Source organism: Cucumis melo, chromosome 8 (assembly GCF_025177605.1).
Source record: "Cucumis melo cultivar AY chromosome 8, USDA_Cmelo_AY_1.0, whole genome shotgun sequence".
Classification (NCBI taxonomy): domain Eukaryota; kingdom Viridiplantae; phylum Streptophyta; class Magnoliopsida; order Cucurbitales; family Cucurbitaceae; genus Cucumis; species Cucumis melo.
The window spans coordinates 16,006,246-16,023,263 of record NC_066864.1 but is presented as its reverse complement, the minus strand read 5'-3'; the positions used below and the strand labels follow the sequence as shown (position 1 = coordinate 16,023,263).

Genomic DNA, 17,018 nt, shown 5'->3' with positions numbered 1-17,018 from the left:
ATGACATTACTTAGTTAAATATAATTTGTTATATTTAAATTAATGTCTTGTGTATGCTTGATTGATTTTCATATTTTTTTAATATAAGTGTTATATTAATAAAGATGAAAATTAATTTGCATTGTGCATATTACATCCATAGTTTAATATAATTGTTATATTAATGTAATATATGCATGTAATGTGGTTTTATTTAATTATAATTTGATTTTAATTATTTAAACTATAGTATGCATGATTATAGGGTAATTAACTAATTTTATAATAGTTATAAAATTTAATAATGAGAATCCGTCAACCTACAATAAAAAGTTGCATACAAACATAGGATCTTATGATTAATTTGGTTTAATTTTAAATTGTTTAAAATTAAATAGACCTAAGATCACATTAATTATAATAGGATTAGAATTAAGTCTTATTTTAGTTTAATGAAACTAAGTACAAATAGGATTTAAGGTTATAAGGGAACTCCACCGGTAAAGTTCTGTATAAGGTTGGGGGTACTTAAGTTGACGATTTACGGAACACCTTCTACCTGGGAACTAACCCAGAATCGGCGTTGAATTAACCTTATTTCTCTTAGCATAAGATGTCACTAGATAAATTAAATCGTTTAATTCACCTAAAAACTTTAGTGTAAAGTTTTATTATAAGTGTTATAATAAGAATAAACTTAGTTAGATTCATTTAGCCGGAATTTAGCTAAGTACAACTAAACCCTAAATTAATAGAACATTTTAATGGGAGAAAAATAATATATATGATATATCAATTTTTAGCTCTCACGTCCCTAAGAGTTCACACGTGAGATCCACACTCGGCCTCGTGTCGTCCTAGGCGCGGCCTCCCTTCGAAAAGTGTTTGTATGGATCAATAACAAGGTGAATAGGGGAAATGTTCATAGTAACTGGGAGTAGAACATGTGTCAACGTATCCTACGGTCTCCTCCATTAGGTTGCACCGTGAGATTTCTATGATCTGCCTGCATGTCATCTTGGAGCGACCATCCCTTCGGAGGGCCTGATCATTTAAGTTGGACCATCGCAAACTAAAGAAATGGATAGGATTTCTTAGGTTAATCTTCAACAGTTGTCTTTCCTAACGGTAGCCTATTGAAGCGTACCTCAAGAAATGGTAGGGTCACACTTACAGGATGAATTAAGTTAGTTAATGAATCCTTGACCAAACAATGGTAGCTAAGAACTATAGGAATAAGAGTTATTCTGGTCTTAGTAATTAGATGAGATTGTCTCAATTCAAAAGAAGAATAGTTGATCACCATTCAGTGACTGTTGCTCTAAACTTCTGAAGTATCGTTGCAAAAACTAATTCATTTGTTTTATTAGGGTTCTTTGATTGTTTATTTTTGCTGAATTGATTGGATTATTTTGCGTAATGGGTTAAGACAAAGATAACTAATACGGTCAATTGTTTGCTATTTCAGCATGTCTTTCTCAATTATTGCATTGCTTAAAAAAGATCAATTAACCGGTGAAAATTATGTGAAGTGAAAATCGAAATTGAATATGATTCTAGTTATCGTTGATCTACGCTTCGTCTTAATAGAGGAATGTCCTCCTTTCCCCACTCCAAATGCATCCTAAAGTGTTAGGGATGCATATATCGCTAGACAAAGGCCAATTACAAGGTCCGCCTCTACATCTTGGCTAGTATGTCTGACATATTGAGTAAGAAACATGAGATCATGGTCACTGCACGTCAGATCATGGACTCTCTTAGAGAGATGTTTGGGCAACCGTCCATTAAGATCAAACAAGAGGCTATTAAATACGTTTATAATGCACGTATGAAAGAGGGCCAATCTGTTAAGGAACATGTTCTCGACATGATAGTCAACTTCAACATAGCAGAAATGAACGGAGTGGTCTTTGATGAGAAGAGTCAAGTGTCCTATATCTTGAAGTTTCTTCTGAAGAGCTCTTTTCAATTTCGCAGCAATGTGGAAATGAACAAGATAGAGTACAACATGACTACCCTCCTAAAAGAGTTGCAAAATTTTCAGTCTCTTAAGGGACAGAAAAAAGGAGAGGCAAAAATTACCCATTCTAGGAGTTTTGCACCTTCATCTTTTGGATCTAAGATAATTCAGAAGAGGAAAGGAGGGAAGGGAAAAGGTCCTACTGTTGTTGCTGAGGGCAAAGGGAAGGCTAAAGTAGCCATCAAGGAAAAATATTTCTACTGCAATGTTGATGGACATTGGAAAAGAGACTGCCCTAAGTACCTTGCTAAGAAGAATGAAAAGGAAGGTAAATATGATTTACTTGTCTTAGAAACATGCTTAGTGGAAAATGACCAAAATGCCTAATACTTGATTAAGGGGCCACTAACCATGTTTGTTCTTCTTTACAGGAAACTAGTTCCTTCAAGAAGCTTGAAGAGGGTGAGATAACACTCAAGCTTCGAACGTGAGATGTCATTTCAGCTCGCGCAGTGGGAGATGCTAAGTTGTTTTTCGAAAATAGATTCATGTTTTTGGAAAACTTGTACATAGTTCCTAAAATTAAAAGGAACTTAGTTTTCGTTTCTTGTCTTATTGAGCATATGTACTTTATTATTTATTCTATGAATGAAGCGTTCATTTCTAAGAATGGTGTACATATTTGTTCGGCTAAGCTTGAAAACAATTTGTATGTATTCAGACCTAATGAAGCAAAAGCAGTTTTAAATCATGAGATGTTTAGAAATGTTAATACTCAAAATAAAAGGTAAAGAATTTCTCCAAATAACAATACCTATCTTTGGCATTTAAGATTTGGTCACATAAAGCTCCACTGGATCGAAAGATTAGTAAAGAATGGACTTCTAAACGAGTTAGAAGATGATTCATTACCTCCATGTCAATTTTGTCTTGAAGGAAAAATGACAAAAAGATCTTTTACTGGAAAAGGTTATAGAGCCAAAGAGCCTTTAGAACTTGTACATTCAGACCTCTGTGGTTCGATGAATGTAAAAGCTAGAGGGGGTTTTGAATACTTCATCTCTTTTATAGATGATTATTTAAGGTATGGTTATTTATACTTAATGGAGCATGAGTCTGAAGCTCTAGAAAAGTTCAAGGAGTATAAGACTGAGGTTAAAAATCTATTAAGTAAAAAGATTAAAATACTTCGATCTGATCGAGGTAGAGAGTATATGAATTTGAGATTCTAGGACTATATGATAGAACATGGAATCCAATCCCAACTCTCAGCACCTGGTACACCTCAACAAAATGGTGTATCAGAAAGGAGAAATAGAACCTTGTTAGACATGGTTCGTTCAATGATGAGTTACGCTCAATTGCCTAGCTCGTTTTGGGGGTATGCAGTAGAGATTGCTGTTCATATCTTGAACAATGTTCCCTCGAGGAGTGTTTCTGAATTACCTTTGGAGTTATAGAGAGGATGTAAACCTAGTTTAAGTCATTTCAGAATTTGGGGTTGTCCAGCACACGTGTTAGTGACAAATCCTAAGAAGTTGGAACCTCGTTCAAGGTTATGCCAATTTGTTGGTTACCCTAAAGAGACGAGATGTGGCATATTGTTCGATCCACAAGAAAATAAAGTTTTTGTATCAAAAAATGCTACTTTCTTGGAAGAAAACCACATGAGAGATCATAAACCACGAAGCAAATTAGTATTGAATGAAGCTACTGATGAATCAATAATGGTTGTTGATGAATTTGGTCCCTCATCAAGAGTTGATGAAACCACCACATCAGGTCAGTCTCATTCTTCTCAATCGTTGAGACGCGGTGGGAGGATGGTATCACAACCTAACCATTACTTGGGTTTAACTGAAACTCAGGTTTTCATACCAGATGATGGTGTTGAGGATCCATTGTCCTATAAACAGGCAATGAATGATGTAGATAAAGACCAATGGGTCAAAGCCATGGACTTGAAATGGTGTCTATGTACTTCAATTCAGTGTGGGAGCTTGTAGATCTACCTAAAGGGGTAAAACCTATAGGGTGCAAATGGATCTATCAGAGAAAGAGAGATTCAGCTGGGAAGGTACACACGTTCAAAGCTAGACTTGTAGCAAAAGAGTATACCGAAAGGGAAGGGGTTGACTATGAGGAAACTTTTTCTCTTGTTGCTATGTTAAAGTCTATAAGGATTTTCTTGTCCATAGCCACATTTTATGATTATGAAATATGGAAAATGGTTGTCAAGATTGCTTTTCTGAATGGCAATCTTGAAGAGAGTATCTTTATATCTCAGCTCGAGGGATTCATAACCCAAGGTCATGAGCAAAACGTTTACAAGCTGAATCTATCCATTTATGGGTTGAAACAAGCATCTAGATCTTGGAACATTAGGTTTGATATTGCAATCAAATCCTACGATTTTGATCAAAATGTTGATGAACCTTGTGTATATAAGAAAATCAACAAAGGTAAAGTAGCTTTCTTAGTACTTTATGTGGACGATATCCTCCTCAAGGGAATGATGTGGGACACCTAACTGACATTAAAACTTGGCTAGCAGCCCAGTTCCAAATGAAAGATTTAGGAGAGGCATAATATGTTCTTGGGATCCAAATCGTAAGGGATCATAAGAACAAAAAGCTAGCACTGTCTCAAGCAACCTACATCAACAAAGTGTTGGTTCGATATTCGATGCAGAACTCTAAGAAGAGTTTATTACCTTTCAGGCATGGAGTTCACTTGTCTAAGGAACAGTGTCCTGAGACACCTCAAGAAGTTGAGGATATGAAACGTATTCCCTATGCCTCAGCTGTGGAAGCTTAATGTATGCTATGCTCTATACTAGGCCAGACATTTGTATGCAGTGGGAATAGTCAGTAGGTATCAGTCCAACCCAGGGTTAGACCACTAGATGGCGGTTAAAATTATTCTCAAGTATCTTAGGAGAATGAGAGATTACATGTTTGTGTATAGAGCTAAGAATTTGATCCTTACAGGATACAGTGACTTTGATTTCCAGATTGATAAGGATTCTAGGAAATCCACGTTGGGATCAGTGTTCACCCTGAATGGGGGAGCTGTAGTATGGGGCAAGGATGAATTGCAGACTCTATAATGGATGTTGAATACGTCGCTGCTTGTGAAACAGCAAAAGAAGCAGTTTGGCTCAGGAAGTTCCTACATGATTTGGAAGTTGTTCCAAACATGAACTTGCTCATCACTCTATATTGTGATAACAGTGGGACAGTAGCCAATTCTAAAGAACCTTGCAGCCACAAACGAGGGAAACATATAGAGAGAAAGTATCACCTGATACGGGAGATTCTGCAACGAGGGGATGTGATCGTTACCAAGATCGCTTTGGAGAACAACATTATTGATCCTTTTACGAAGACTCTCACAGCTAAAATGTTCGAGGGTCATCTAGAAAGTCTAGGTCTACGAGATATGTACATTAGGTAGCCTAGGGCAAGTGGGAGATGTGTAATGGGTATGACGATGCCTTAGTTTATTGTATTTGTATATATACATTTCATGTAATATACTTGTACGTTTTACCATTTCCAATGTTTGAGAATTACTTTATTATGTACATCTCATAAGGGCTAGAGTTTTAGCCCAAGTGGGAGTTTGTTGGGTTTTATGTCCTAAAACTCGTAGATAGTAAATATAATCAATTGACCCTTATTAATAAAGTGTTTTATTATTATTTCAATAAGTGTTATTGATATATTATTAGTTTTGTCTTAATAACCTAAATCCAGTAAACTAACATCCTAAGTTGTTTTATGAGTCTTGAACAGTATGTAGAGACATACGGGGATCAATGCTCAAGATCAGCTTAAAGGGTTTATAGTATAGGGTTAAGGTTGGGTACCTTATCCTATTAACACTATGGATACGACTCATTTTGTATTTGATACAAACACATTGATCCAATGCGTTCATGTATGCGACATGCGAGTGAGGGTATCCTATGCAATGAGTTTGCATAAGACTGGAGCACGAAATAGTAATCACTAGATGTAACTCCGTTAACTAGTTGGGTTTCTATTTCATTAGGATGACCTAGGTAACTTAGTCTTAATCCTGACTGTATTATGAACTCCTGTTTGCGAGGGATTGTCCTTTGATTTGTACGGGTGAGAGTGACCAGATTGCCGACTCAATATGCTTATCATTTTGGGGACAAAACAGAGTAGGGAGCTGGAAACATAATAACACAAGATGGAATTCACTCCTTTCCACCTTTAGGGTTACTAGATAAGTGTTCCCTTAAATGGTGTCTCTGAGACTTGAACAAAGGGCTCTACCCTCTCTATGGTACGAGAGGGGTTTTTGTTTAGTGCTTGGACCATAAACAAGTTGTTCATTAGAGGAGCACTGGTATTTAAGGACTAGAAGTAACTCAGGGGTAAAACGATAATTTAACCCAGCTGGTGTGACGAACAGTTGTGAAGGACTAACTTATTGGTATTGGTCTATATCCGTGCACACAGAAATACATCTACAGTGAGAAGAGTTCAGCTGTGAGTCTTTAGTGGAGTGTACACAGTTAACGGATATTGATTATTGTGATTAATAAGTTTAGCCAATTAATCTCATATCATTGTAGCTTCTAATCTGTAGGTCCATTAGGTCCCTTCCTAGCTCATAAAGAGTAATGAGATATATTTATATTGATTGTAATTTGAAACATTCAAATTTACTTTGGGAATTAATGAAATGTATGATACATTATAACATAAAGTTTATATTTTAATTAGACTTTATTATATAAATTTAGTTTTGGATATGATTCAAATATTTGATTCAAAATTATATTATGAAAGAATAAAATATTTGAATGAGTTCAAATATTAATTTAATGTGAATTAGATTCATATTAAAACTATAGGTTAAAATTTGATGTGTATGTGATACATATTAAAACTATAAGTTATGAGAGAAATTTATATTTGAATATGATTCAAATTTTGGATTAAATTAAATATAAGATATTTAATTTAGAAATTAACTAATTGGAGAATTAGTTGATAGTTTAGTTTAATTTGATTGTTAAATTTGATTTAATTAAATTAATTAAATTAAAACTATAGGTTATGCGAGAGATATTCATTTAAATATGATTTAAATGAAAATATTAATTAAATATGATTTAATTAATTAATTAATTTAATATATACTAATTTAATATTGATTTATTAAATTAACAGGGAACGTGGGTGGTTCTCCCACGTTCCCATTTAGTCTCTCAACTGTCGACTTCTTCCGTCTGAAGAAGAGGGAATTTTTTGCGTAACTAAAACAGAAAGGAGTTCTATGATTTTGAAATGGACATCGAATTCTCTCTGAAAATTTTTTTCCTCTATAAAAAAGAAATCCCTCAATCCAATTTGATTCCTACAAACCATCTCAATCAGAGAATGTGAAGGTTTCCAAGTGGTGGTGCGCCAAATTGGTGTTTGGTAGATTTAGAGTCGTCAACAAGCGTAAAATCTTCTTCTCTGTATTTTCTTGAAAGCATGCTTAGCCATAGAAATTAATTTTATAATTATTTTTCCAATGTATTGGTATTTTTAGGTTCCAATTAAAATTCGATCTCTGTAATTCTTTTGTTATAAAGGGTTTTTTATCCCTTCACAAGGAACCTTGACTTATATTGAGAGTAACAAAAGTTTTTCTTTTCATTCGAGAAGGAACATTGCTACGAATTTCTCTCTCCCTTTACCTCACAAGGAAACTCCTCACCATGGTAATTCTCGATATTTGTATGCTTAATTCGACACCAAATTGACAAATGAGATGTTGGTTCCTTCTTCTTTGTATCTATGCTAGAACCAGCCTTGACATGCGGGCCTCCATACCCAATACGATTAAAAATTGGAGTAGAGGTGTTTGTATATTTTTCTTTTTAGCCATGCTTAACCTTTCAAAGGCTGATGGTCTTGTGGCCGTCAAGGCCTAACATGTGCCTTTCTCTTTTTTAATGGTTGTAGTTAGCCTTTGAAGGGCCGATCATTAGTTAAGGCTAGATGTTGACTGGTGACCTTTTCTTTCTGACTCTGTCATGCTTAGTCTTTCAAATACTGGGGCGCGTGCAACATGCGATCTAATTCGGTCAAATGCTGAGGTTCTCTGACTGCCACCTTCTTTTTCTTCCATAATATCAACCTTCTCTACAGTTATATGATTATTGTCAACTACTTTTTCCTTCCCCTTTCTAGTTATACGATTGGCTTTGGCAACTTGTATCCGAGTCCTTTTCTTGACTTGGGTATAGCATGTTCTTCCCATAACAGCTTCTTTTGGATTGAGGAGAGCTCAGGTTGTTCGTGAACTTTCAAGCTTTTAAACTCGGTGTGAGTTGTGAAGTTATAACCTACTTTTGCCATCAATTTGTAATCCTTGGGGTCGAACCCGTCTATTGTCCGCCTTTGAGGCAAGCTTGCTTCTGTCAAGTCTATCTTTATTTCTTGCTTAGTTATTTTGGTAAGCGGTGTAGTGAATCTTTCTTTTAGAACTTCAATGTCAATAACTTTCAAGCCTTGGGAGGACTCTACAAATGGTGATTTGCCTTTCTTGTGTCTCAATAGGAAGACATAGTCAAAATCGGTGGGTTGGAAGTCTTTTCATCCATCAAGATCATACTTTTTGTGGTGCTCGTGGATGCCTCACCCTTTCTAGAGTTAAAAGTTCTGTTCTTTTATGGGTTTCCTGTTTGCAAATGATTTCAGTTGTAAATTATCTTCTCTATTTACAAAAGAAATTCTATAGACACGACTTCTGGGCTATTGTCATTCTTCCAATAAAACTTTGCATCTGCAAAGTGAGACTCAGCCTCTGAGAACAGGTTATAGTCGACCTCAACCTTCTTTACAATGTCTTGATAAAATTTAAAGCACTGATGCAATGTCGAAGTTACTACTCCATTTCCATGAATCCAAGGACAACCGAGTAACAACTTATAAGTGGTCCTCGAGTCTATAACATGAAACAATGCACTAGCCTTTAGGTCACCAATTATGAGTTCTAAGCGTATCATACCTATTACTCTTTGGCTGCCCTGGTTGAAACCTTGAATTACCAGTTTACTATTTGAGAGTTCATCCATCAAGATGCCTAATTGCCTCATAATCGACTTCGACATTTTGTCGACAGTTGATCCATTATCGATGAGGATCCGTCGACTCTCTGTTCTCGAACATATCCAGAAACATATAAGGATCTATTATGAAGTTTAGATCCCAACAGTAAATCCTCATCTGAGAAGTCTATAGACATGCAATAAGGAGTACTCTCGTATGTCGCAGTTGGAGCACTCGAACTTGATGCTGCTGAATTCAATAATGCATTGATAAGGATGGTTTTGGTTTCTTGAGGAAGTGATAACAAATCATCCACATTGAATCTCGATAAGTCTTTTAACACCTCCTCCTCCTCTACTGATCTTGGCGGGATGCTTTCTTCCTTGGTTGCATTAATAGCATGACATGCAACAACTCTTGGGTTTTCATTCTGATGATCACAAAGCAATCTTGTGGGAAAGAAGTCTGCCAAGGTTACTAAGCGTTGAGGTCGGGGGAAAATCCTTGTCTTCCTGGTGCACAAGCTTAGGCTTTCGAGTCTTCTTCTTTTTCTTATTCTTTTGAGCCTTATTTCCTCTTCTATAATTTTTATAGAAGCGAGACTCTTTTGTCGGAGTCAACTTTCTTTTCTTTCGGCAGGTCACAACGATCCACTGTTCATCGTCTTCTTCGATCGATTTTTCTTTTTTTTAGAATCCTCGGGTGCAACTTCTTGATGGAATTGGACCACTATAGGCTCGAAGGTCCTGAACTGGACCAAGTTTTCCCTTTGCTCAAAAATCAATCTTGGGGAAAGAGCCTTTAACATTATCGTTATTGCAGCATGGTTTGTTTGAGCTACCTCCTTCAGGTTTAGCTGTATCTTTTTCTCACGAGCTAACCTTAGAATTAGCTCTTTCAACACAAAACATTTCTCTACTGGGTGACCGATGACTTGATGATACTTGCAGTAGTTGGGATCGTCCACGTTTCCTGCTTGCTCAGGTCACTTACATTCCGGCAGCTGGATCAGCTTCTTCTCCAGTAGTTGCTCTAGCATATTAGCAATATCTGAATCGAGAAATGGGTAAACTTTTTTCTATCTTTCTTTTAAAGTCATACATCGTCTCTCACTTCCATCATCCTTCTTTTCAGCTCTCCCTTTCTTTTTTTTAGAGAACTTTAGTGGAGTCGCATTTACGACCATAGATTCCTTGACGGTGCTCTTCACTACCTTTTCAGCACCCTTTGTCTCCTTCTTATCTTTTCTTACTTCAGGAACAGGAAAATCTTTAGTTCCTCTGCTGGCGATGTTCAATTCCATATCATGAGCACGAGTTGCTAACTCTTCAAATGTGCATGGCTTTATTCCTTGTAGAATGTAAAGGAGTCCCCAATGCATGCCTTGGGTGTACATTTCTACAGTCGACAGTTCAGTGAGTCGATCTTTGCAGTCAAGACTTAGAGCTCTCAATCAATTTATGTAATTGATGACTGGCTCTCCCTTTTGTTGTTTGGTATTTGTAAGCTCCATCATACTCACGGTATGTTTAGTGCTATAGAAACGGTTGAGGAACTTCATTTCTAATTGTTCCCAACTGTCAATGACTTTCGGCTCTAGATCGGTGTACCACTCGAAAGCATTTCCTTCCATGCTCCGAATGAACTACCTAACAAGCTGGTCTCCTCTTGATCCTGCATTCTCACATGTTTCGACGAAGTGGGCGATATGGTACTTTGGGTTGCCCTTTCCATCGAATTGCAAGAATTTTGGAGGTTGGTACCCAAGCAGCATTCTTAAGTTGTCAATTTTCTTAGTGTACGACTTAGAGTACATGAAAGAAGTTTGCGGCGATCCTCCATACTGTGCTCTAATGGAATTCGCGATCATAACCTGTAGCTGCTGAATTGAGAGAGAAGCAACAGAGACTGATTGTTGTTGAAGTTGGTTTTCTTGCACCACATTCTTCCCTTTATCAGTAGCTTTGACAACAGGAGTTTGACTTGACTCAGCAGTTTCACGAGTCTGCATCTGCTCTCTCAAAGTTATGATTTCATGGTCTCATTCCTCCATAACCTTCATCAGGAAGTTAATTTTCCTCTCCATCTCTGCCATGGCAGCCTCGACCGTTATATCAGCCATCATGACAAATATTACGTTAGGGTGTGCTTCCTTCTTTGACTTACTAGAAGCAGAATCAGAATTATCATACAGAGGATTTTCTTTTAGGACAATCCCAGTTTTAGGAGACTCCATCAATTGCTTAAGAATGCTCTGAGCGATGTCAAAACCTTGATCCTGCTCTTGAGTGATTCCCTTCGAACGACTGCGGGTGATGGGTTCTGTGTAAGCGTCGCTTGAACAGAAGATTTGGATGTAGCCTTCTTTGATGCCATTGATTTTCTTGTAGATTTGGATAACAAGAGAGAGATGAGAGGTAGAGAGGTTCTACCACGCGTGCCAATTTGTTCACACGAGATTTCCTAAGAAATTTGATTCGTGGAGTTGAACTTGTGTTGATGTTGTATTTATGTTGATTTGATGCGATGTAGTTCGATCTCTAGAATTTAATCTTCTGATTCTCTCTCGGCTTGATGCTTACGCTTGATTTAAGGAAGCGGAGCACGTAATGTTCTTGAAGTTGGATTCTTGGAAGAAAGCTTGAATCTTCAAATGAGCTTCAATCTTTGAGGGTGGTCAACTTCAGGAGTTGGGGAGTATTCTAGCTTTTGGGAGAATTCTTTCTAGACCTTCTAGAGTCCAAAAAATTTCCTCTCCACAAAGGAAGAGAACTCTCTTTATAGAGTTCCCTGGTGGGTTTTTATGGACTTAGGCCTAGACCATACCCATGGGCTCAATCACATGGATTTGGATTATATTTAATTTTGGGCTAACTTAAGCTCATTTTTAGACTCAATTGAATTTTAGCCCAAGTAAATAATATTTAATTGAACCAAGATAATTAATTTGATCCAATTGTCATGATAAAGACATGTGACATCATTATAACTGTCCAATTTGTCTTTAAATTTAATTTGGAACACATACCGATTTTTAGTTAATCTCAAGTACAATTATTTTAGTAAATGTCGTGGTAAATTGTAATTGGTTCCAAAATTTCTTATTCAACAAAGGAAATTTGTATTCTCTATAAAATTGGGTGAGCTTTGACCATTTCTGAGGATGTTTTCTTACATTACCACACAAAAACACTAGAAAAGTCGCACACACTAAAAGAAAACATAGATAAAAAAAGAGAGATTTTAACAAAAATCATAAAAGAGAGATAAAAAAAATGAGTTTTCTACACATCAATATGTCACAAAGAAAAGCTACAATGAAATTGGTTGGAAGTTACATTTTGGTAGGGCATCTAACTCAAGGATTCTGCATGCACCTTTAGACAACCAACTTCAAATTTTATTGGAAATCCCTTTGATTTTTCTTTAGTTTTTGTTTGTTTTATATTATATTAACAGAAAGGAAAAAGTTTTGTTTGTTTTATTAAAAAAGGTAAAGTTGTGAGAAGAGATGAGTGGAAATAAAAAGAGAAAGAAAGAAGAGAACAAATGGAGGGGAGAAAAAAATAGAAGTTTACTTCAAATGTTGTTTTTAGTTATTTTCCTTCTCATACATATTTGCTATGCTACTATATTTCTAATATATCCAAATTATGCTATAAGATTATTAATCTTTATTGGCTTTCTTCAAAAAAAAAAAATTTTTGACGATGAAATTTACAAGGTCTATTTTTCTAAATTCTTAAGGTGAGAGATTGATTTCTTGGGAGTCTCATATCGTTCTTCAATAACTTTCCAAGAGTTTTAAAATTTCTACTTATATTTGCTTAATTTAATAGGATGGATGTTTAACTATGTTTTATTTATATATGGTTGATCTTAACTCTTATTTGATTTCTAATTAAAAAATTTCTAAGTTTTTAAAAATATTTTTAATTCTAATTTCTTTAATCTTTAAAGTCTTTCATAAAACTTTTTCTAAATTAACTAATTAAATTTTGGGAAATTTTCAAAAATAGTAAAATATTGAAACTATTTACAAAATATAGCAAAATTCATCCAACTCTCTATAATCTATTTAAATTTTTGCTATATCTCATCAATAGTTTCAATATTTTGCTATTCATAATAATTTCCCTCAAAATTATGTGTTTCCAAACATTAAAGATTAATAATATTATTTCAAAAGGTTTTCTAATGAAGGTTTTCTAATAATTTATATCATTTTTCTTAAGTAAAATCTTACGACGGAATCTAGAAAATTTGGGAGTCCAATTCTAAAATTTTTGAGATCAAGGATTAGATCTTTGGGAGTCCGAGATTTGATCATAAAAAAATATTTTAATTATTAAATTTTAAGAAGTATCTTTACTAGAAGACTATTTCTATGACAAATTTTGAGAATGTACTAACTTCTCGCATTCTTGAGGTGAGGAATAATTTCTTCTCAATTATAATATAGTCCAAATTGATGGATTTTATTCAACTTATTTTATAGGATAATTACTTCAAATATTGGAGTGATCAATAGTTTAAATAAAAAAACTTTATTTAAAAAAATTAAAGAGTTTATTTCAATTTAATATTTGAAATTTAGCTGCCATTTTTCGAGATGAGTGTTATGAGGTGCTAACACCTTCCTTGTACACAAATGACTCCCCAACTTAACTCTAATCTTTGCAAACCAATTTTTTTTATTAAAAATTATTTATTTTATTTCGATATCCAATCACTTTGTAAAAATGATTAGTGATGACTTTTTTTACTGTTCTTTAAATTAACCCACTTTTAGGAAGTCAATTACTCCACGACATCTCAGACACGTAGTGACAATTACAAACGATATGTGTCATACTGTTCATGTGAAGACATGTGAGTTGGGGTATCCTATATAATGGAGTTCATACATAGACCAAACAATGAAATAATTTGTTTCACTTTATAGAAACATTGCTTATAGGAACCAATATTTTAGTAGGATGGCCTGAGGATACTTGACTTTAATTCTGAGTAAGTGGTGAACTTCTGTTTATGATGCCAATCTATTGATCAATATGGGTTAGAGTGTCCTTGATAGCTGATCAAGAAGCCTACCATTTTGGGGATTTGTCTAAGTAAGAAGTTGGGAATAGTAGATAGTTGCTCCCTTAATGGTTGATTCAGGGTCTTGAACAATGAGATCTTAACCTTTCACTGGCATAATATATATAGTAACTTGATCCAACTATAGTTATGAGCAATAGTGAAGAGCCAACTCACTATTGATTGACTATATCCATTTACATAGAAATATATCAACAGTGTGAATGTGCAACTACCAATCTTTAGTGGAATGACCAATAGTTAATGAATATTGATTAATTAAATTAAATTAGTTTAATTGACTCATCTCATATTATTAGAGCTTATAATCTGTTTGTTCCTTAGGTACCCATGTTATCTCCATAGGGAATATTTGAATTGTTCAAATTTATTGAGAGAATTTTATATTAATATGATTAATATAAAATACAGTATATTTTGATACAGTAATAGAGATTTGTTACAAAATAGTGTTCTTCATCCAAGCCACATTTGTTATTTAAGCATTAATTGTTATGTTCTACAACCACTGTATTCTTCATTGCGTTCTTCTTCATTGTTCACTGTGTTTCATTCCAAGTTCTTTATCCGTTACTTGTAACGTACAGAAGATATTTGTGGTTTAGAGGGAGCCTAAACCAATGTTGTGGAGAAGAGAATCTCAGTCTTAGAGGGAGCCATAGACACACCAACTAGAAGGAATTCTCTATCTTTAGAGATAGCCTAAGATTCATCAATGAAGGGAGTTTGTTGATCCATAGGAAAGATAATACTGTGAGAGATTTGAGTCTCACACTTACTGTTAGCAGCCAAATTGAAGATAATAATTAATATTGCCACTCTTAGGAGGAGTCTAAGCACGTGGAGAGCGAGAGGAGCTCACACTTAGGGAGAGCCTAAGTATTCTTGAGAGGAAGTCTCACGTTTAGGCAGAACCTAAGTGATCATTAAGTTATGTTCTATGTGAGTCATTATAGTATAAATATTGCTACCTCGTAAACTACTTAACTTTCAATATTACTGGATTATCTATCTTGGATACTTTGCTCCTCAGAAGTAGGTAGTATATCGTCAAACTGGGGTTACCAACTTCTGTAGCCCCTTTTACTTTTACTTGTTGTTAGATTTAGAGTTTAGGGTTTAGAGTTTGGTAAGGGAGAAGAGAGTTTATATTTATATACTAAAGGAGAGGATGAAGTTTATGTTTGCTCATTGAAAAACATGTGGAGAGACACAAAAAAGGAAAAAAGAAAAAAAAATGATCTTGTAAGGTGGATGTACGAGTACTAGATAGGAAAATAAAATGTTGTCTCTGCTGTGATGAATTAGTGTACCCGTACCCATATTTTGGGTACGGGTACCTTGGGTGGATGTGTGTAAACTATGCCTTAAAGTAAAAGAAATGCAAGTTTAGGGTATATATATATATTATATATTTAAGTTATAACTAAATTAAGGAAAAATTAGAGAAACTTTCTCAAGTGATTTGAGTTTTGAATTGAATGTAGGATGCTGATAAAACGTTTTGATTTAGAAGTTGTTAACACCCTTTTTGTAGGTATGCTAATTAAATCTACCAGCATTATACCTATATGAGTTATGTTATGGAAGATGACAAACAATGTTATCATATTTATTAATTTCAAATCTACATCTTTTTGCAAAGAACTACCAAGTCAATGTTAATAGAAAAAGAAATAAGTTACATATTACATAATAGAATATATGTAAACATTGTAAGATGGACAAAAAGTAATTTGAAAATTTTCCCTTTGGATCTAAATTGATAAATTGATACAAGAAAAGGAGAGACAAGATGATGAGAGGAAGTTATGATTAGCATGTTGCCGCCCATTATCTTCAATGTGAATACATTTACACACTCAAAAACTTACCTTTTATTTACCCCTTAAATATAATAGTTTGACTTTTTTAAAGTATGATATTTATAAATGACAAATGTTTCTACATACTTCAATCTCTAAATTGATTCACTGAGTGCTAATTTGAAATTTCAATTGACATAAAATCTCTTGTATTTTGATCCATATTTTACTAAAAGATTTTTTTTAAAAAAATTAAAAAGAAATAAAATAATACTTAATTTAATTTTTGAACCGTTTAATTTTAATAATAAGTCATTTTGAAAAAATTGAGGGGTTAGTTTAACCATTTTTAAATGTACCGTATTCTTTTATAAATAATTTAAATAAAAATACATTTTTAAAAGGAACATTTTAGAAAAATAAAAAATATCGAAACTATGTACATACAACAAAGTTCATTAAACTTCATTTAATTTTCTTTTTATATTTTGTAAATAGTTTCCTTTTTCAATTGTAACAATTTTTCTTTTAAAAATCTTTTTCACTTCCAACCTCAAACTTTTTTGTTCGATACATATCTAAAATGTCAAAAAAAATATTTACACATGAAAAAAGAAAAGGAAAAAAGTCATAAAAGGGGGAAGTTTTCCAAGTATATTATGAACTTTTTACCTTTGAAGTTAAAATTAAGTTTGTTTTGGTTTCGCTACTTTAATACTTGTTCAATTTTTTTTGTATTTTAGAATATCTGATTTTCGTTTCTATATTTTTAATAAATCTTAAATTTAATCTTATATACTAATTTATTATCAAATTTGTTTTATTATTGATGAGTATTTTGAGTATAAATTATGAAAACATATTTACATACTCTATTTTTTTATATAAAACAATGACGGTTATAATCTAATCCATTTCGATATAATTAAACATTAACTAGAAAAAGAAGTGAAATTTTAAGATTTGTTAAAAATAGATAGAGAAAGTAAAATTAAACAAAACTATAAAGCAATTGATAATTTAAATATAATGGGAATGAAAGGTAACTTTTTAAGAAAGAAAGGAAATAAATATAATAAAGTTGAG

The 17,018-nt window shown here is 33.9% G+C and overlaps 1 protein-coding gene across 1 annotated transcript; it reads right to left on the bottom strand.

Annotated features, from left to right (window-relative positions):
* Nucleotides 1-8,693: 8,693 nt before the first annotated feature.
* Nucleotides 8,694-10,420, bottom strand: LOC127150667 (uncharacterized). The gene is made up of 4 exons (XM_051089168.1): nt 10,138-10,420; nt 9,866-9,996; nt 9,235-9,454; nt 8,694-9,130 (listed from the first exon to the last, which is right to left on the bottom strand). The coding sequence occupies exons 1-4, from the start codon at nt 10,418-10,420 to the stop codon at nt 8,694-8,696; spliced, it is 1,071 nt and encodes a 356-aa protein (XP_050945125.1).
* Nucleotides 10,421-17,018: the final 6,598 nt, after the last annotated feature.

What these genes read in the sequence shown, in the direction of transcription:
- LOC127150667 (XM_051089168.1), bottom strand. Translation starts at nt 10,420, where the DNA reads ATGTACACCCAAGGCATGCATTGGGGACTCCTTTACATTCTACAAGGA. An exon ending in TACAGCTAAACCTGAAGGAG is followed by an intron (nt 9,455 to 9,865) that starts GTAGCTCAAACA and finishes TGTGATCATCAG; the next exon opens with AATGAAAACCCAAGAGTTGT. An exon ending in TCCAACTGCGACATACGAGA is followed by an intron (nt 9,131 to 9,234) that starts GTACTCCTTATT and finishes GTTCGAGAACAG; the next exon opens with AGAGTCGACGGATCCTCATC.